The sequence below is a fragment of the Panthera leo genome, chromosome A1 (assembly GCF_018350215.1).
Source record: "Panthera leo isolate Ple1 chromosome A1, P.leo_Ple1_pat1.1, whole genome shotgun sequence".
NCBI lineage: Eukaryota > Metazoa > Chordata > Mammalia > Carnivora > Felidae > Panthera > Panthera leo.
The window spans coordinates 133,922,158-133,943,882 of NC_056679.1; the positions used below are offsets into that span (position 1 = coordinate 133,922,158).

The window sequence follows — 21,725 nt, forward strand, 5'->3', positions numbered from 1 at the left end:
ATGTGTGTCCTGAGGCAGTGATGTCTCAAGCTACCTATAGGATTAATTTCAGTTGATTTAGGTAAATTCTCCTAGGGATTAACTGATTGTTTTAAGTACATCATAGCAAGGGAAAGCAAAAAGATCAAGTTTTACAAATTGCAAATCTGAGAATAAAGATACGAGTCCTTTTTCACATAGGACCACTGAGAAACCTGGTCTGGATGCTGGTCAAATTAGACCTGAGGCATCTTGCCACTTTGTTCTTTCATTAAGTCTTAGTTCTGTTCTTCCTTCTCCACTTCCTACTGTTCATAAACATATTGCTGAGCAGTTGTTTATGGAAGAAATGGTGATGGTTGATTAAAAATCTAATGCCAGCTATGTGACAGTCTAAAGTGAAGTTCATAGTATCATGTCTGAGGACCCTCAGCACTATAGCTACTCAATAGTAAGTACTCGAAGAAGAAAGGGAAAGTAAGCTGTATTCCACTTGACTGTCAGTCATAGGCAAGTGCTTATCTAAACATACTATTTGTTTCAACATTTCAAATTCTAATTTTCATTTTAAAAAGTAAATTCTGTTTCAAAAATTCCTCCTCATAACAATATGTGTTCACCATTGCTTGTCTTCTATTTCTGAGGAAACCAGGTTATTTTCTGTGCTCCCTTATATCTGATTCAATATCTGTCTGTCCTCCTTCCAGCTTTTCTCTAGGAGAAGCTCAGGGTTTAGGGAGGGTGAGGAGGATCTTGATTTTACCCAATCAGCATTGGGAAAAGAAAAATACTGTAAAAGCCTTTAATCTGACCTAGAAAGAATGAGTCGTTGGTTAGTTAATTTAGAAGTCAGTCAGAGTAGGAAATCATTTTAAAAAGATGCATACTGTAGGGGAACCTGGCTGGCTCAGTTGGTTAGGCGTCCGACTTCAGCTTAGGTCATGATCTCATGGTTCATGAGTTTGAGCCCCACATCGGGCTCTGTGCTGACAAGAGCCTGGAGCCTGCTTTGGATTCTGTGTCTCCTTCTCTCTACCCCTCCTCCACTCATGCCTGTCTCTCTCTGTCTCCAAAATAAATAAACACCAAAAAATTAAAAAGATGCACTCTGTAAACATTTTAATTTAATGTAATCTCAATATGTGTAAATTAACTAGTCTTTTTTTTTTAATTTTACAGTGCGTGTACACAAGTGGGAGGGGCAGAAGGAGAGAGAATCTCTCTTTTTTAAAAAATGTTTACTTAGTTTTGAGAGAGAGATAGTGCATAAGCAGGGCAGAGGGAGAGGGAGACACAGAATCCAAAGCAGGACCCAGGTTCCAAGCTATCAGCAGAGTTCAAACTCAGGAACTGTGAGATCATGACCTGAGCCAAAGTTGGACACTTAATCCACTGAGCCCCAAGAGAGACAGAGAGAGAGAGAATCTTAAGCTCTACACTCAATGTGGAGCCCAACACAGGGCTCGATCCCATGACCCGGGGAGCATGACCTGAGCTAAAATCCAGAGTTGAACACTCAACCAACTGAGCCACCCAGACATGCCTACTAGTCTTTTGATATAAGGCCTTTTTAAGATAGCCTGTATAAACCACACTTGTAATACATCATTTTTGTTTTCCACTTTTCACTGCTTTTAAAGGTAACGTAAGAACTTGAAGCAATCTGAATGTAGGAATCTAGATTTGTATTATTTTGTCAACTTTAGAAAACCTTCTCACCCATACTAAAATAGGAATTTTATTTGGTAACTCACGTTTAACACATTTATCAGTACTTTCCAAAGCATCCCACTTGTGTGTGTGTTTTTTTTTTAATGAACAACAGAGCTTTTCCTTTTCACACTCATGTTTCATCAGTTTAAATATTTGTTGAAATTAGTTAATCCTGATATGAGGCCTCACCAGAAAAACAGGTGTGGAGATAAACCCAGCTGATGGGAGCCCCAGCATTTGGCGTCCTGAAGAAGACCCATGGCCTCTGTGGAAGGCGTTAGCTGCCCAGCTCCCTTGTCAGTTTGTTGTACAGCGGGAATAACAGCACTAGATTGTTCCTTGGGTTGGTTATCTAACGTGTGGATAAAAGAGATTTTCTGTATATGGTGAAGGAAGGAAGAGAAGACCAAAGAAATAATAAGGAGTAAAAAAAAGTAAAGAAAAAAAAATTGAACAGAGACAAAATGATGTGTGATTTTGTAAGTGAAGGAGAAAGATGGATACAATAAGACAAAGATACACGTACACATACTTGACAGAAAAGCGATTTGCTAGTTGAACACTTGAGCGAAATGCGTGAATACCAGTTAAACTGAGATTGAATATGCTAAGACTTACAGAAGTGGATTACCCTGACATCTTGGTTCAGCAGGGAGTTAGGGTGTTCTAGTCGCCCTTACATTCTTTTTAGGAACAATGAAAATAGTGAGATAGGCATCTCAGAATAATCCCTCATTTTAGGAGGCAAACGTTGGAATACTTTACTGTGAATGATTGCTGTTTGGGTAAATTATTACTTATTTGAGCATTTCCTAACAGTTCAAATGTATTCTTCCACAATAATGACAAGTGAGGAGTAACTTAAGAGAAAATGAGCTGATCGAAGACATTTTCCTTGTTGCTTATCATTTCCAGGTGAGGTTTTAAGCCTCCTCCTCTCTTTTTACTTGTTTGTTCCACATCAAGGTTCAGGGAGTCCATTGTCTTTCCCCAGCCAGAATTGGTTCTCTAGAGTGTTTGAGTGAGTCTTGCAGCAGAAATTCGGTGCAACGTCATTTTACAGTAAAGTTGGCTGTCACCTTGGCCATGGGGTGGATGGAAAGGAAATGCAGTGTATTATTGGTCCCCTTTTATGTTGGGAGAGGAATTTTCTGTTAAAACAGGCATAGGTGTAAATCATGCTGAGGTCTCTTCATTGTAGGACAGCCTCTTTATGACCTAGTACACACTTATCATTTATCTGGAAATGTCATGGGGAGTAAATTACCTTCAAACTGGAAGCCACCTACCCTAAGAAGCTTTGGTCCTTTTTTCAGATATCATTGGTATCATATAGAAAATTATTGTTTTAGTCATATAGTCAGTGACATATATCTAACGCCAGAAAGGATGTAGGTCATGGTATGTGTGTACTTTTGTTAATTCTTTTCCTGTTCTGACTTAAATACTGAATTTTTTTTGTGGAAAAACTGAAAACATCAGCTACCTATTGGGAAATAGCTCACTCTGGAAACTGTCCATTTCCATCCTTGCCATGAAGATGAATGTGGTGCCTTATGTACAGCCGATTACCTTTATTGAAAGATTAAGAAATAAATAAACCTAGCTGTAAGCTTTTGCCTTGGAATGGAATGTAGGTAGCTGCTAGGATAGCTTGTGTGAGCTGAATTCCAACTTCCTTGTGAATGTAAAAAAATGTTGACGATCACGTGGTTTCCTGTACCCAGAAGCATCCTCACCTCCCGTGAACTCCAACTCTTATGCTCCTTTTCAGGGCAGTCTACTTTGTTCGGCATAAGGAATCCCGGCAGAGGTTTGCTATGAAGAAGATCAATAAACAGAACCTCATCCTCCGAAACCAGATCCAGCAGGCCTTTGTGGAACGGGATATCCTGACTTTTGCAGAGAATCCCTTTGTTGTCAGCATGTACTGCTCCTTTGAAACAAGGCGCCACCTTTGCATGGTCATGGAATATGTGGAAGGTACATCAGCCTCTGACACACAGAACATGACCCCTGTATCCAGAAGCTGCTTGCTCCTTTGTGCAGCTGAGGCTTTCCCTGTTGTGCTACCCAATGGTTGTATCCACCTAGGAACTGAAGCCAGGCACTGAGATGGCTGTCTTCCCAGTCATTATCTTCTGATAATTGCTTGTAAAGTGCCTGCTCTACTGTAACAAAGGGAAAATTAGTGCTTTTTGGAAAATGGTGGTTTTGCTTTTTTAATAGCTTTTAATCCTAACTACCTCCTCTCAATTGGTCATTACAGTTAGGATATAGGTGATGGAATTTTTCCTACCTACTTTCATTAAATAACATAAAATCATTCGTGACACTGAGTTTCTTAAAGAATGAATTAAAAATGCATTCTTTGTGGTCTACGGTATGAAATTAAAAACGAGTTTAGGGGAAAAGGAGATACAAGTCAGGAAAATCTAGCGCTACTTTTTTTGACATTTATGGTTTACCTTTTAAATGTTCTTATTTCCATCAGTTTTACATTCAATTTCTGCATGTTTGGCCATGACTTATTGAGATAAACAAAGTTAATAAAAGGCAGAGATGAGGAAAGGCCAAAACAATCTTCAAAAGCATCTAATTTAAGCTCTTGTAATTGTTTGAGCAGAATCCCAAGACTATAAAATTCTAAGAAACATTAACTATCATCTAGTTCAACCTTTTCATTTTGTGGATGAGTGAACTGAAACCCAAGAGGTGGGAGACTTACTAGATACTTTACTAGTAGACACAAGACAAAAGCGTAGCGTGCCTGATTTCTACCTGTTTCCCCCCACCCCCACACACACCAGCACTTGGCCTTACTAACCTTCATTGTGGTTATGATAACTAACATTTATCACACATTTAATAAGTATTGGTAATGTCCTCAATTCGTTGCATATATCACCTCATGTAATCTACTTAATAATCTTACAAGGGGTGACAGTCTTACTGTCATGATATTAGAGAAGGGTGCCAAGACTAGCTTCCCTAAGATCTCTCCACCCATAACGGAGCCAGGATTTGAACTCCAGGAGCCTAATTCCAGAACCCATGCTTTATAATATGTGTGTGTGTGTGTATGTGTATGTGTATGTGTATGTTTCACAGTCCCCACTTAGGAACTTGGTATACTGTGTCTGTGGGTAGATGCTATTTTATAATCTGCACTGATGGTCATCTTCAATCCTAGCTGATACTATACCTGCTAAGTCTTGTGTCTGTGTTTTATAGGAGGCGACTGTGCTACCTTGATGAAGAATATGGGTCCTCTCCCTGTTGACATGGCAAGGATGTACTTTGCGGAGACAGTCTTGGCCTTGGAATATCTACATAATTATGGAATTGTACACAGGGATTTGAAACCAGACAAGTATGCACACTGAGGAAACAGATTTTTTTTTTTCACACCATGCAGAAAGTTTTCTTATGTCTATAAAAATGTTTTCTTTTAATGCTGCTTTGCGCATTTTAAAATTGTCCTGTAATGTTCCCATATGACTTATTTTGGCAGTATATATGGTAATGTTTATATAGTACTTTAAAGGTTCTGGGGCTTATAATAATAGCTTCTAAGGAACAAAAGAAAAAGATGATGATAAAGCCAGGGTTAATTAAATTTTTAAAAGTTTGTTTTTCATTATGTTAAGTTTTGAATCATAGAATGCTACAAGTTGCTTTCTGGATGGCTTTTGCATTTGGTATTATATACTTAGATAAACCTTCCCTACTCCAAGATGATATATTTGATATTATATAGTATCTCACCATTTAATGTAAAAGTTTTAAACCTATGTGACGTTCATTTTAGTGTCTGATTTGAGATACACATAGACTTTTTCCCCCAAATGACTATTCTTCATCTTGACACCATTTATTAAATTTTTTATGCTTTCTCCGCTAATTTCAGACAGCTCTATAAGCATTACATGTAATATGTAAAGATTCTAAGTGTGCTGAGAACTATATAAAATTAACTCGTGCTCATTCCAGAAAATTTGGAAGTACAGAAAAAGATTTTTAAAAATTCATTCATGGAGCGCCTCGGTGGCTCAGTAGGTTAAGCGTCTGACTCTTGATCTTGGCACAAGTCATGATCTCATGGTTCGTGGGTTCAAGCCCCACGTCGGACTTTGTGCTGACAGTGCAGAGCCTGCTTGGAATTCTCTCTCCCTCTCTCTCTGCCCCTATCCCATTTGTGCTCACACTCTTTCTGTCTCTCTCACGATAAATAAAAACAATTTTTTTAATAAAATAAAATTTAAAAATTCATCCATGACATTACCAAAGACAACTATTAGAACTTTGGAATATTTCTTTCTAGTAGATATTCTTTCTCTTTACACTTCCTCTATTTCTTTAATTTTTTAAATTAATTAAAATTTTGGTTTTTCCCCTTAAAATGAATTTTTTTTAATTTAAATTCATAAAGCTGTCAAATGTGAATCCTTTGCATACATAAGAAATTTACATTTTGTGCTTAATAAGTAGAAATTTAAATTCGAGCCATAAGTTGAAATCTTAAACAATAGTACGTTTTTCTGTCCAAGTTCTTTATCTTATGTCTCACTTAAACCTTGGACAGATTGATGTGGGATTATTGGTAATCAATCCTTTATTATTTTATTATTCTGAAAATAGATGTCAGAGTCCCACACTAGAATTTTTCTAAGAGTTCAGACCTATAAATGAAACTGTATGTGGCTGCTCCAACAAAGATTAGCTGGACCCTGTGTCTGGCCCTCCCTTGTGAATTACACTCATGAGCCAGATGCCCCTGTGTAATATGCTCTTGTGATTTCATCTCTTCTCGGGCTGGGTTCTATATTGAGATTGATACCTCTACACTAAATAGACTTAGGAATTGATAGGGGAAGGAGAAATCTAAAAAAAGAAAAGAAAAGAACTTAAAAGCAAACGTTATAATATGTGTCCTTCTGCTTCATAGTTTGTTGGTCACCTCCATGGGGCACATAAAGCTGACGGATTTTGGATTATCCAAGGTGGGACTAATGAGCATGACTACCAATCTTTATGAAGGTCATATCGAGAAGGATGCTCGAGAGTTCCTGGACAAACAGGTAAGCTTGCACGCAGCCCAGTTCTAGAGGGAAATACAAAGTACGATATTGCCAGCAACATTCCGAATCAACTTGTATAAGCCAGCTTCACATTAGTGCTGGGCGTCTAGATGTCTGTATAAGCCTTACGTTTAATAAAGTGCAAATTGCCTCCATTTTTCTCCCTGGGCCTCTCTGAACTGTCCGTTCCTCCGCATTCCTCCCCCAGCATTATGGTCTATTAGCAAGACGAACGATGTAATTGCGCACAAGTGAGAATGTGAGAGAGACAAATGGAAAACTGTTTTTGTAAGGAATTCAGGAGTCTCAGTAGAGTACTCATGAAACTCATGATGCATTGTACAATCCCGGGTGCTAAAATCCCAGCCATGGCCCATTTCCCTTTAAGCATGCCTCATTACCATGTGCCCACAATCTGTTCATTGTAAAGTTACTTAAGGTAAACACATCTCAACTGTCAGGCTTTGATAAAGTAACCAGGATGTGAATATATTTTGGTCATACAAATACTAAAACTATCTCTGGTGGCAACAGATGAAGAATGCATCATTCTTTTAAGCGTTAAAAATGTTTTTAATATTGTGGAATAAGTAGAACCACCAAACAGGGTCAGACCCTCAATTTGAAATTGCACGTTATGCATAGTTTAACATTAAAGCGGCATTTAAATTTCCCTTTTTTTCTGTTTAAATATTTCATTGCCTTTGGGGTTATGGATGCTGACTTAATAATTGCTGTTCTTAAGTTCTCTGCCCATGTGGTTGAGCAGGTACACTCTGGGCAACCTAATTGGTGTTTAGCCATCGTGTTCATTTTGATTCATGTCTAATATTCCAATTATTCTAATATTGCAATCATCTTTTAGGTCTGTGGCACGCCTGAATACATTGCACCAGAAGTGATTTTGAGGCAGGGCTATGGGAAGCCAGTGGACTGGTGGGCCATGGGGATAATCCTCTATGAATTTCTGGTTGGATGCGTGCCATTCTTTGGGGACACTCCAGAAGAGCTGTTTGGACAAGTCATCAGTGGTAAGTATCTTCAAGCGACTGTTGGAAAGCAGCTCTTTAATGTAATCCTGCGGAGTATTGCCGTCTTCACTACTAAAATGCCAACCTTTACCAAACAGTTTAGCCAACACATTAAAAGAACTCACTCATCATAGCCCATAACTGACTGACAAATCTCAGGAGATCAATTTGTGTTGAAAATTGATCTGAGGAAGTTTCGTTAACATGGAATCTGGCACGGCGCTGGCGGTGTAACCGATTTTTATGGTGTGCTTTTTCTGCAAAAGAAATTCACGTGGGATTTGCAAATTATTTCCTTTCCGTCCAGTCTTCCTTTCCATCATAGGAACGTGGCACCAGGGAAGAAAAGGTTAATGTGGGTCACATTTACATAAATGGGGGGAAAATAGCTAATGGCACAGTGAAGAAATTAACAAAAATGTAATAAACCCTAAAACAAATGTCTACCACATAATAAATAATGAGGATGGGAAGGAAGCAAATTTAATTCACAGACTGTTAATGATTTCATTGGTGGTTGTTATGGTGTAATGTTATTTCTGTAACAGCTGTTCATCTTTCATTTAAAATTCAATAACCTTTAGATCTTAACCTGCACGCTGACCCTCGCTATTGTTACGCGGCTTGTGGCAAAACTAAATGATAATTAAATAGGCCCTATTAGTACCCTACCTGCTGTTTTTATAAATTTCCCCGAAGCATATCAAAAAGGCCTCTCCTCCTCAGAGTTTTATCAGTCATCACCGACACCTCCATCACCCACTCGGATACCGTCTGGACTGTGCTACAGGGCCCAACAGTGGAAAGAGAGGGAAAATGCGAGTCGCTACGAGGAGTCCCTTAATCACAGCGTTATTCTCTATCGTTGACTTTGCAAGCCAAGCATATTTGTAAACTTTAACAAAGTAGATTTGTGCGTTGCCTGCAGTGTATAACCCTTTTCTACAATATCTGAGATGTTTATGGATTTATAACTAGGCTGTTTGCTGATATACCAAGGCCTGAATGGCAGGAGGAATCAACTGTTTAATTAACACAAGCAGCAAATGCTGGCTTTGTTCTCGATGCCTTACGGCTCAGATGCATATTCATGTTTTATTTTCCAAATCAGATTTAAACTGCAGCAGAGGAAGCTGGAGGCAGGCACACACAGAAATAACTCATGTTTTTATTGCATTTCCATACACACACCTTATCTTCAGGCAAACTCCTGTGGAATGTAGAACATGTTCTCATATTTATGGCAGATTTTGAATACTTCCATTACTATGATTACTTTGGATTTCTTTGTCTTCAAGCTTAACACTTTGGCCTTTGATTTGTCTCTAGACATAGTTATTTTTGCAAAATTAACTTCGTGCTTCTCAAAGCTGAAGAACTCTATGGCTGTGGCCAAATTCTCATTTAAAGGACAGTAGGAGAGAAAAATCTTACTGTCTTGATACCCTGTACAAGCAACCACCTGAAACAGAGGTGTTTAGGGTTTCCCTCATATTAAGTCCTCTTAGTGACTGGAAGGAACAATTTGTGGTGAGCCAGTTCTGACGCACAGAAAAAAAAAGATACAAAGAATCAAAAAAGGAAATGGAAGGTGCTGCTTGTTGAAATATTCTCTCCCTGCCTTGTTGACAGCTGTACTGTTTTATATCTCATGAAACAGTACTTCTCAAACTTGCTTATGCCCAACTGACATCCCTGTCAAAATGCAGATTCTGATTCAGTCTGGGATGGGGCCTGAAATTCTGTCTTTCTCACAAACTCCCAGGCCACATCCAGGCTGTAGGTACCCGGACTGCCATTTGAACAATGACATTGTAAGCTCTGTGTCTCCTTTCTAGATGAGATCAACTGGCCGGAAAAGGATGAGGCACCACCCCCCGATGCCCAGGATCTGATTACCTTGCTTCTTAGGCAGAATCCCCTGGAGAGACTGGGAACAGGTTAGAGCACATATGTTTTAATTTTGCTAATATGCAAGAAATAAGAGGTTCTTGTTTGTGTTTTGTTTTTGTTTTTGTTTTTTTTTTTTTTGCCTAGGAAACATCTGTTGGTTGATGTAGGACATGACTACAACACATTATAATAATCATATTTTGGGGTTTTTTTTTTTCTGTTTCAGAGCAATATGTATGCTAGGAAGGTTGGTGGTTGTGTGTCTTTGATTTTTTTTTTTTCTCGTTGTTTTTTGGTTTTTTGGGGTTTTTTTGCAAAGCAAAAGTTATTTGTTTCAATAAATAAAATTGTCTGGAAGAAAACCTCAAGGGCACATGTAACTCTTCTGTCCTGAAAAGCATGCATCTTAAATAATTTAAAATAGATGATTCGAGATGTACAGCTTTTTTTGTAACACATATATTCCTAGAAGGATTTGACCCAGCACGTTCCGTCTATAGGCTTTAAAATGGGTTATCAGTCCTCGAACTAATTAGTTTCTGGAAATGAGTGTCAGAGGTTTGAACCATGCTGTCTCATCATGGTGATCATACCGTAGCCCAAGAAAGAGGATTAAAACTATTGGCTTTCAAGATTAAGGAGATAATAGATTTGTTTCTTGCCGATTATTTTTTCCCAGCTGTTCCCCATACAAGTTATGTTTCAGCCAGTCATTTTCCTTTTCTAATATTCTGAATGGACAGTGATCCCAGTATAGAGTCCCAACCTGCCCTAGTATGTAAATTTATCTAGATGGGACTAAATATTAAATATAAGTACAAAACACAGTAGACAATTCCCATAATTTTCACCTGTGAAAATTTTTGTCTTGATGGGTTTTTTACTCTGAACTGTTTCATTCTACCTCATTGTAATAGAAATATCAGAAAATACTGAAGAAATCATTCTCTCCCTCAGTTTTCCCAAGGCAAAAATAATTTGCAGCAGCTCCAAATACGTATCTTCTATTTTTCCCCATTTTTGCCCACAGCTTCCCCAGTTGGAGGGCTCCATTCTTGCTTAAATATGCTCAGCTACTAGAGTTTATGGTAATGCATTGAAGCCCGTGGGCCATATTTTTGTCTTGGAAATAAAGTTTGATTGAAACACAGCATTGCCATTCACATGCATTGTTTATGGCTACCTTCATGGTAGAGTACCAGAGTTGACTCATCAAACCTGCCCACAAAGCCTAAAGTATTTACTATTCGACTTTTTGCAGAAACATCTCTCATGGTCTGCATTAGAGAATCAAACAAGATTCAAACTGCAGGCTCACTTGGGAAGACTTCTTTGAGTTGAGCCTCTTACCGGAGGACCATGTGCATTTTTGCCTTTTGCAGTGGATGAGTGGGCCTTCGAGTAGGAAAGACAATATAAACGGAAGTTAAGGGCACAAACTCCACGGTCAGATTGCCTGCATTTAAATCTCTGTTGTGTGACTGTGGGCAGGATGTTTCCCTTTCTGTGCCTCATTTCCCCGTCTGTAAAATGGAGCTTAGAAAAGTACCCGCCTTTTCATGAGGATAAAAGATCATCCACCGTGGCTCTTAAAACCAGGTGTGACACTGCTGGCCCTGGTATTGCCATTTTAATGTTCTGCCCGTATAATCTCACACTTTCCCCCTTTGGACATACAAGATACAGAAATGGCGGTGGTGCCCCTGTCTTTGAGCTGATCGAACTCTTTGAACAGAGTACTTTATATTTCTTCCCTCCCCCCTATCTGATTTTCCTTTGTCTGGAGTAACTAGCAAACTCGTTGCTCCCTGCCCTCTGTGACCTGCAGTCACATTTGCTTTCTGGCTCCAGGGATGTGAGTAGGTGTCAAAGAATGGGTGTCAAGGCCCGTGCAAGGCAGAGTTCTGAGGCGTGATTTCCGCTCGAGCCAAATAGGAGAAGCGGCGGCATTTTCAGACAGCCTGCAACACTGCAAATATCTGTTTACGTGTGCTCGTCAGCTGTCCCGGGGAAGCGTTGGCCTGAGATACGTCTAAAGACGACGTTAGAATCGGCACATCCCTTCCAAAGAGCCCACTTATCTTCTGTGTTCTTGGGTCGGCTTGGAGAGTGTCCTCACGGAGTCTTCTGCCTGCTGCCCTCCTCTGAGAATACTTGGGAACTTTACTGGGCTGGATTTGACAAAACAGGGTTATGGTGATGGTCCACACATCCATGTTTATATGTGATACGCTGTGTGTTACCTCTCTGCTCATTTTTCTCCCTGCTACTGCTACTTGGGTTCTTTTCGGGGTTTGACTATTTGAGAAGCGAATCTCCTAGCAGAAGCTCACAAGAGACATTTAAAAGGCCCTGACCCAGCTCTCGGTATTGTCGAGAAGTACGTGCCAAACAGACAGGTCCCATGTGACAGATCCCGTAGGGTCCAGAGAACGAGGCTGAGAATCCCGCAGGCCTGCCATGCTGCTTCCAATGACAGCATTTTGGATTTAATGCATATTTAGCGGGCAAAATAATGCACCGTGAAAATGCGTGAATTCACATTTGCCCGAGAGACTAGAGAGGCTGAGAAAAAGAGTGTGAAGAACATAATGGATGTTTAAGAAACTTCCATGAAAGGAGAGAGAACCTCAAGGGAGAACATTAGGGCAAAGGATAACTTGCAGTTGGGAAACTTGTCCTCCTCAAACTAGACTTTTGAACTCGTGAAGTACTGAATGGCAGCCTGGTTTGTCAGACTTTACAGCTGCTCAGATGCGACGGACTTCCACCCGTGTACCAGCTGGGAGGTCTTGAGTGGCTTCTTCTTTACTTGGGTCACAATTTCCTAATCTAGGAAGGTGGGCATGCTATATACCTCACAAGATTATGGCGAGGACTGAAATTCAGTATGTTCATGAAGACACCAAGTACATTAACGTAATACGTAATAGGAGCTCCAGATACGATCAGCGCTCTTTCTTTCCCTTTCCCCATCCAAGCATGGAGTTGATGCAATGCCTGCTTTGTGGGGTTGCTTTCAGTGATTTAATTGAAGAGAACTGGATGCTTCTAGCGTCTCGGGCAGTACTTGTCCAAGTCAGCCCTCCTCTGCCCGCTGCCACTCCTATTGCTGTTGTGGTCAACATCAGACTCCACTGTGTGCCAGAAACACAGAGAATGCCTACGTAGCATCCTGGATAAAGATTCCAATCAAATGCTTAGTAAAGAAGAATCTGTTCTTCCTTTTTGGGGGTGACTTTCCCACTTTGCTCTTGCCCTGGCTGGGTTTGGGGCTCCAGTCTGCACCCTGTGCTGTAGTAACCTGACCGGCAGAGCCACGTCTCTGGGCCACACAGACAGGTCCCCCACCCCAACACTCAGGCCCATTTCTCCTTCAGTTTGCATTTCTCATCCTGGTTTTTTGTTTGGTTTTGGTTTTGGTTTGGTTTTTGGTACCACACTGAGGACAGAGTGGGAAGCATGGTGACAACTTCACGAGAAAGGCATTTACGTCACACCTACAGGGCATCTCCTGGCAGGGAGGTGATGAGAGCCTGTGTTAGTCTTGTGAGAAATACTCCTTCGTGGTATTTTTTGGGGACTGATTCTTCCTTACCTCCCTCCTCGACAGTGTGTGTGTGTGTGTGTGTGTGTGTGTGTGTGTGTGTGTGTGTGTAAGGGCAGAGGCCTGATTCTCACACTTTGATTGTCTGACCTGTGTACCTATTTCCCTTTACCTGGGGCATGATATATTTTGATGGGGCCTGCCCTTTCAAACCCTCAATAAAATCACGAACTAAATTAGGGGCGCCTGGGTGGCTCATTCGGTTAAGCGTCTGACTCTTCACTTTGGCTCAGGTTATGATCTCATGGTTCATGAGTCTGAGCCCCATGTCAAGTTCCACACTGAGAGTACAGAGCCTGCTTGGGATTCTCTCTCTGCCCCTCCCCCCCCTCGTGCACGCACTCACTCTCTCACAAAATAAATGAATAAACTTTAAAAAAAATAAAATCATGAACTAAATAACTATGCTGATTGGCAAAAAAAAAAAAAAAAAGCCTAAAACTTAAGAATGGTACCTGATTTTCATCACATGCTTTATAAATCTATGAAACAGGCTTGCCAGTTTCTTACCTAAGAATCTGTGATCCACAGAATCGAAGTCCTACCTATGTTAATGAGCAATCCAATAAAACTGAATGGAAACCATTATATACTATTCAGGAAAAATTCATCTTTATTAACCTTAGCTCTGGTGGAAATGTTGCTGTGAACACATTTTGTGCCTTGTTAGAATTTCTTTTTTTTTTTTTTTTTTTTTGTAATGAGCAAGTCTCCTTTGGGCCAACGTGTGTGCACATCCCCAGGTTCAGCATAATGTGATTTTAAGTGTCCGCATCATTAACCTTTGAAAAATGGAGGAAGTCATAGAAAAATTAACAAAGGAAAACTGTGCCATGGCAACTGCTGTTAGCAAAATCAAATGGTCTTCCGATGAATTATGGGAAAATTTGGGTTGGGAGGGGTTGTCGTAGAATGAAAAAGTAAGATTTGCATGATTCTTTAATTTATTTCTCTATTGATTTGAAGTGTTGGCAAGGGGAGGTGTTGTCAAAAGCTTTGCTGTGAGGGTAGTTTAATATTTTCCTCTCTGTTCTTTCCCTCTCCTCTGCACCCCAAGGTGGCGCCTATGAGGTCAAACAGCATCGATTCTTCCGTTCTTTAGACTGGAACAGTTTGCTGAGACAGAAGGCAGAATTTATTCCCCAACTGGAATCTGAGGATGACACAAGTTATTTTGATAGTACGTGAATTATCTGACATAAAATGTTGTTTGACCTTTACTTTGTAGAAAATTATCTCTGCTCGTGGTAGAAGTTTCTAGTCTTGAGCCTATGAGTTCTTTTTTTTTTTTTTTTTAACATTTATTTATTTTTGAGACAGAGACAGAGCATGAACGGGGGAGGGTCAGAGAGAGAGGGAGACACAGAATCCGAAACAGGCTCCAGGCTCTGAGCTGTCAGCACAGAGCCCGACACGGGGTTTGAACTCACGGACCGCGAGATCATGACCCGAGCTGAAGTCGGATGCTTAAGCAACTGAGCCACCCAGGCGCCCCAAGCCTATGAGTTCTTAAACATAATGCTTTGATATAGAAACTCTTAGTAACATATCTAAATTAAAAGCTGAAATTCTGAGTGATTGGAACTGTTACCAAACATTTCTCTGCAGCTCGGTCAGAGAAATATCATCACATGGAGACTGAGGAAGAAGATGACACAAATGATGAAGACTTTACTGTGGAAATAAGGCAGTTTTCCTCCTGTTCACACAGGTTTTCAAAAGTAAGTGAAATATGGCAGAAACCTACAGAGTCTTTCTGGAGAATCTCCCTCAGGCCAGATAGTTGGCATTTCTAAATAGGCGAACAAGATTGTAAAAATCACCTCTGTAGTGTTTTAGTGCTTGGGGTCTCCTGTGCTTAAAATTCCTTTTAGCCTAGGAACAGTGACCCCGCCATCTTGATAATCCAGAGTCCCTACCTGCCTGTCTCACTCTCCACAAATGGATATCTTTTTTCTTGGAGACGCAGACTTGCACTCACAGTATTATCTATGGAGAACACGAGAGCCATATATGTTGACCTCACCCTGTGTGACTAGGTTTAGTTCCTTGCCAGACTGTGGAGGCATCCTCCCCTTTCTCTGACCCTTTTTGTTTGTTTGTTTGTTTGTTTATTTGGTTTGACAGAGAGAGAAAGAGCATGTGCGGGGGAGGGGCAGAGAGAGAGGGAGAGATTCCCAAACAGCCTCCAACAGTGCACAGCCTGACAGCAGGGCTCGATCTCACAAACTGAGTCCATGATCTGAGCCAAAATCAAGAGTTGGACGCTTAACCAACTGAACCACCTAGGCTCTCCTCTCTCATCTTTTAATGAAGAACATTGAGCTTGAGGTCACTGTGTGCATAGCCCCCTCCTAGTATCACATGGAATACAACACAAAGGAGCAGTCTGAGTCCCTGACATCAGCTAGGACCCTTGGGGATTAGTTGACGCAGAATAAGAAAGTCTGGTAACCAGTGACAGAAAACATAAGTTATATGAAAAGCCTGTAGGAAGCCAAGCTCGAATTTTGGAAATGGGAGAAGGTAATAAAATCGATGTCTGAAATGGATGCTTTTTACTGATAGTGGTAAGATTAAAACACACACACACACACACACACACACACACACACACACAGGCAAATAAAACGAAGAAACCTGATAGTCCTGAGACTGGATGAGCCCTAGGAAAATGGAAACAAACCTAAAGGGCCCCCTGCCTGCCTCCCTTGTGATATTTTCAGTAGCTATGCATTTTCTGTTGCCATGGCATTTTGCATGATGATGTTCAGCTTTTCTATAACACATAGGGTTGATAAAGTGTTCATACGTTTTTCTATGTGGCTCCCTAGATACAGCACATCTGCATGTGGGCTGGCACTGACCGCCCTGTTTATAGGAAGGCCATGGAGAGGTGAGGTTTCCCCGGAGGAGGTGGTGGCCGGCCTACCCAGAGCCAGGACTGAAGCTTTGATCACACTGAGTGCAGGCTTTCCCCAGTGCCTGTTCTCTGGCCCATCCAAGCCAGGCCCTGGACTCCATTTCATTCCTGTTGTCTTCTGTTGGTTAGCCAGCCTGGTCCTCACCCTAGTAGACCAATGGGCCATCTAAGGGTACCCCACCCATGAGAGCAGTGAGTGGCTGCATGGCACGGTAAGGATTGCTTCCTGCACTGGACTCCCAGCTCTGTATTTTCCCTTCCACCTTTCCTGTGGGACCACAGAGGTCTCAGGTTTGCCTGAGCTCTGATCCCTTTCAGAAATGCCAGTGCCAAGCTGTGTGTCTGTATATGTGATTTATAAGCCAGAGACCTCTGACTCATAACCACATACGTACTGCATCCCCCCACACACTTCTTGAACCAGGTAATTTATTCTTCTGTTTGCACTCAATTCCAATTCATTTTTCTCCTTCCCACCCCTGACTGGTGGCCATTAAAGCTTTCTCTCTGTGATTTTCTCTTTCTGATAGACATCATGGTTAAAAAGTAATCTAAGGTGTGCATTGATCCCCCGGCCTAGAAACCCCAACGCGTCTATGGATTTTGTTTGCAGATACAAAGTCCATAACAAGACAGGGCAAGAGGGTGATGAATTCATAGCTTTTGCTCCAAGAAGAAAAAAAAATACATACATTGACCATACATCTCAGGACTCAAGTAAACAGTATCGGAAAGTACCTTCTAAATACATGGTCCCAACTGAAACTTTAGTCATACTCTTGGGCTTTACTCCCAGGGTTTGGGTTTTTGTTTTTTTTCTGACAGACTCTTTCAGGAAGATATTAATAAACCCTGTTGCTTCACCTCGCAGGTTTTCAGCAGCATAGACCGAATAACTCAGAATCCAGGAGAAGAGAAGGAAGAACCTGGAGACAAAACCAAAAGCACAACATTGCCATCCACAGAAACATTCAGCTGGAGTTCGGAATATTCGGAAATGTATGTGAAACGTCTGTTAAGAAAGGTCATGTGCAGTTGCTGCTAGAGCAGTGATTCTTAAGCTTGAGTGTGCATCAGAATGTCCCAGAAGCCCTGTAAAAACACAGGTTGCTGGGCCCATTCCAGCGTGTGTGATCCACTAGATCTGGGATGGAGGCTTTGTAATAAGTTCCAGGAGATGCTCTTGCTGCTGGCCCAGGGACCACACTGTAAGAACCACTGTGCTAGACATGTGTTGGTTGGGTGTATCCAAGTTCCATTTTTACCTAATTTCCTCCAGAATTCTCCTTGAACACCGTTTCCTAGTATGGATGTATACATGACTTTGTTTTGTTTTTAATTAAGGCAACAGTTATCCACATCCAACTCTTCAGATACTGAAAGCAACAGACATAAACTCAGTTCTGGCCCACTTCCCAAACTGGCTATTTCAACAGAGGCAGAAAAAGATGAAGGTGCTCCCTGCCCCAGGGACCTGCACGAGGAGCCCGAGGTCACCACTCCCGCCAGTACAATCAGCAGCTCCACCCTGTCAGGTAAGCGCCCGTGTGCGGTGCCTGCTGTCCACACGTCACCCACCACGTTGACAAGTGGTGGCTGGTGTTCTGAGTCCCGGGCTGGCCTAACCAGGTGGTGGCAATGGCTGTTTTGTGCTGCTAGACTCCATCCATGGCCCCACGTCAAAGGCTCGGGGGATCAGCTCTTACAAACTGAGGTCCAGTGTCTCAGACCCCTCCTTATTGCGTCCCCATACAGTAAACCCTTCTTGTTTCAGTTTGACCCAAGAGCCAGCCTTAGCTTTCATGACTGGGTTTCAGTAGGATTCTTTGTCAGCAACCAGAACCACACTAAAGACCACTTTCTCTGTTGTTGATGCAAAAGCAGGTCTCACAGTGTAGTGTCTAACTGAAAGTTAGGAGTAAGGAACTGTACCAAATAGTGACACGCTCGAATTACCCTCAAAAATGGCTTAAATCACCCACAAGGTACAGCGTAAGGCCAGCTCTCCTTCTTGTGTCAAAATGGATGGTGGTTTCTTCAAAGGAGGTGGTTTTTGTTATGGGGCCATGTTGTGCCAAACAACTTACCTCTTCACGCTGGACTCTTAGTGAGTGCAGCACGATGCTTATTTTGTGAGATTCCCAGATGCTGTCTGTGCATCCAGGACTGAGGGGAGGAGTGAGTGAGAAATACCAGCACAATTCAGATTGGTATTTTATGTGCATATGAGGCGCCTCCACTATAGACATGTTACCCTTCCAGTCTCTGGGTAACTGGAGTACAGAAACTCCTGAGACCTCTTTCACTGTTTGGGAGGCAGTTAAACGGATTAGGCCTTTCTCTTTTTCTTTTTTTTTCTTTAATTTTTTTTTCTCTTTTGAGAGAGAGAGGAAAAGCACGAGCCCAGGGAGGGTCAGAGAGACAGAGAGGGAGATACAGAATCTGAAGCAGGCTCCAGGCTCCAGGCTCCCAGCTGTCAGCACAGAGCCCAACGCAGGGCTCGAATCCACAAGCCATGAGATCATGACCTGAGGTAAAGTCTGACGCTCAATCAACTGAGCCACCCAGGCGCCCCTGGATTAGGCCTCTTCTTTGAGAGCACTTTATAATGTCACTTTTGTGTAAAAGTAACCTTCCTGACAGGAGTGACAGTATCTTCACAGGTTTTTAAAAAGGCTTAATGTATCATGGATATTTTCTGGCCTTTAATCATGGAGGTGTCTTCGTTAGGTGATCAAACTTGAATTTCCCTCAGACCAAGCCAAGTGCACTTAGAATATTACTTGGTTTATAACAGTTTTATGCACAGCATATCCTTCTACAGAGCAATGTTCGTGTATGCTTTAAAAAAAAAAAAAAAATGAAACATGGATATGGCTTAGGGTTGCTGCGATAAATGTCATCATTAAGCTCTCTTCGATATGCTATATTGATAACGCTGAATGATTCCAGGAATTTTTATGAACATTTTTTTAACTAACTGAATATTCATAGTGTAACTTTTTAAAAATCATTTCAAGGAAACACATTTTATAGGCTAGGTTTATTTCAGCCTCACTGAAAAGTTTGCCTCTGTGGAAATAATGTGGGTTGTTTTTTTTTTTTTTTTTTCTTTCTCTGTCTTCCTCTAAGTTCTGTTGCCATGTGGGATAATTGCCCTTATCCTTCCTTTTTTATAAAACCAAGAGAATAGCAATGTAGAAGTAGTGTAGAAACAACCTAGGGGTCCAAAATTCTTAATTATGTTTAGTTCATCTTGATAAATCAAATGGAAGTATCTCAGTATTTTATTTTTCTCGTTACTAAGGTCTCTGTTTCCTAGTTTATTATGCTCTCAATAGAATATACTCACCTCTATTTAAAATTTTTTTTTTTAATATGGTGAATCATTGGTGATCACTTAGTCTCTTTGCCCTGGTCCCCATCAGCAGTGTCGGAGGGAAATGGCATCTAAGCAGTTGATTGATTACTTTCATAATTAAAAAAAAAAAAAAAAACTACTGCTTAGGTCCTGCCATGCATTTTGATTAATTGATTCAAACCACCTTTCTGTCTCCCCCATATACACACTAAAAATAATCAAAGACCTTGGGGGCTGCACAGAATAGAGAGATGAACTGGTTTGCTTACGGCCAAGGGTAATTAGGAAATCTGAAAACCGTGACTGTAGTAAAATTAAATTTCTTGATTTTTATATTGCTCTGCTATCAAAAAGAAAGAACCCTTGACATTTACAGAACATTAAGGTGACATTATCCACTATTGGCAGAACAGAAACGTGCACTTCTATCCATTGCTCTGGAAGGAGGTGACAGAGGCAAGGGGGCAGGGATGCTAAAAAAGAACAGTACCTATTCGCACTCGGGCATTTAGGGAAGTACAATTTCATACCTCTTTCTCTTTTTTCACGATCGTGTTGCATTTGAATCGGTGAAAAGTAAAAAGTCTCGAAGTCTTAGGTGTAGTGCTCGAGTCAACCAATTATTCGTTGTGAAGAGATTCGGCTTTTCATTTGTCAGAGAGCCCATCCTACCAGATTAGCAAGGAGAAGAGTGTGTAACTTAGCCCAAAGTAAGCTTAAGGTTTTGGAGGTGAGGTGTCTGAGTCACGAAGCAGTTTTTATCAAGTCCTTGAGCTGTTGATTTCTTGATTTAGAGGGAATTGAGTAGATGGAGTTAAGTGAGGTTGAGTTTGGAATATAGGAGTAGGAAGGCTGCTGATACTTCATTTAGGATTGTCTTCCTGGGTCTCATGGGTGTCGCGTGGAGGTCCAGCTCTTTTCCTGTACCCACAGCGCTCTCTCAAGTCCCAAGCTTCCTTTACCGAGGACCCTGCCCGTAGGGTCTCTGTCACCTCCTAGGCACAGAGGCCAAACTTGAGCTGTGAAGTTGAGTAGTGGAATCAGCAGCAGAACGGGATTGTGAATTAAGTCCTATCCAGCCTAACTATTTCCTAGGCTTTAAAATGTGCTGGTTGGTCTTTCAAAGGATCATTTATAATGGTATTAAATTCTCTGCATGGATTGTGTATCTTAAGGTGATGATAGTGTTGATGGTTTCTAAAGCACAGGGGGCTTGTAACAGCATTTAGAAGTCAAAATGAGATGAGCATCACTTTTTCCGGATGGACAAAGATAAACTGTCAGTGATTACAAAAAGAAAGAAAGAGAACTGATAGCCTGTGAAAGAGTAGGAAAAACCCAAAGTGGGTGGCTGTTCCCCTTTCCTCTGGGGGACTCCACATGTTATTTCCGCTCAGAAACGTTATTTATTCTTGGTCCGTGTGGTCACCCAGGCAGACATCACTGATTTTCCATTTTTGCATCCTCCCACGTGATTCTCTTGTGATCCTCTGCTGAGGGGAGTCCTAATTATTTTAAAACAAACAAGCAAACAAACAAAAACCCACCTTTCTGTTAAGGGCTAAGAAACTTAAAAATAAAGAAGGCGTGGCTGGCTGAGACGGGAAAGGATCTTACCGCTGGTCCAGTAACCTCAGGGCAGATCAGGAGATGATACACTGTCTAGAGAAAAAACCAGGAAGGTGCAGCAAGCCATTGTGGAATGCAGTGAGTACTGTCCTTTGTTGTCCTGGGAGGTTTGCAAGGAGACTTAGGGCATGAAAAGTCACAGGTGATGCTTGAGGCACTCTCCTGTGAGTTACATACGTGAACCTCGTGCAGTCTAGTGCAGTCCAGGAAGAGACTAGGAGATGACACAGTCCCAAGTCTACGTGAAGAAATGAGATGATGTCCACATGTCCCAAACAGCATTACCCACATGTCCACATTATTCACAGCATTGCTAATGATGACCATTAATATCACAGGATCATTTTAGTATACACTGGGTGGTCATGGTGTTCATAAGGTGGTGTTTGCTTCAGAGCCTTCCGTGGTTGGAAGCAGTGGGGAGGAGTTGTCGCTACAAGGGTTCTAAAATCGAAATTCTGTAAAGTAGTGACTCTTGTAGTTAAGTGGAGTCATTGAGAATTAGCAG

General features: G+C 41.3%; 1 protein-coding gene across 5 annotated transcripts in view; it reads left to right on the forward strand.

Annotated features, from left to right (window-relative positions):
- Nucleotides 1-21,725, forward strand: part of MAST4 (microtubule associated serine/threonine kinase family member 4) — a 563,401-nt gene that overhangs the window by 520,112 nt on the left and 21,564 nt on the right. For all 5 annotated transcript variants that reach the window (XM_042940435.1, XM_042940432.1, XM_042940434.1 and 2 more), the window contains 9 exons: nucleotides 3,467-3,675; nucleotides 4,927-5,065; nucleotides 6,641-6,773; nucleotides 7,639-7,804; nucleotides 9,643-9,744; nucleotides 14,362-14,484; nucleotides 14,913-15,025; nucleotides 17,099-17,226; nucleotides 17,572-17,762. In XM_042940435.1, coding sequence (XP_042796369.1) covers nucleotides 3,467-3,675; nucleotides 4,927-5,065; nucleotides 6,641-6,773; nucleotides 7,639-7,804; nucleotides 9,643-9,744; nucleotides 14,362-14,484; nucleotides 14,913-15,025; nucleotides 17,099-17,226; nucleotides 17,572-17,762 — 1,304 coding nt within the window. The remainder of the gene's footprint in view (nucleotides 1-3,466; nucleotides 3,676-4,926; nucleotides 5,066-6,640; nucleotides 6,774-7,638; nucleotides 7,805-9,642; nucleotides 9,745-14,361; nucleotides 14,485-14,912; nucleotides 15,026-17,098; nucleotides 17,227-17,571; nucleotides 17,763-21,725) is intronic.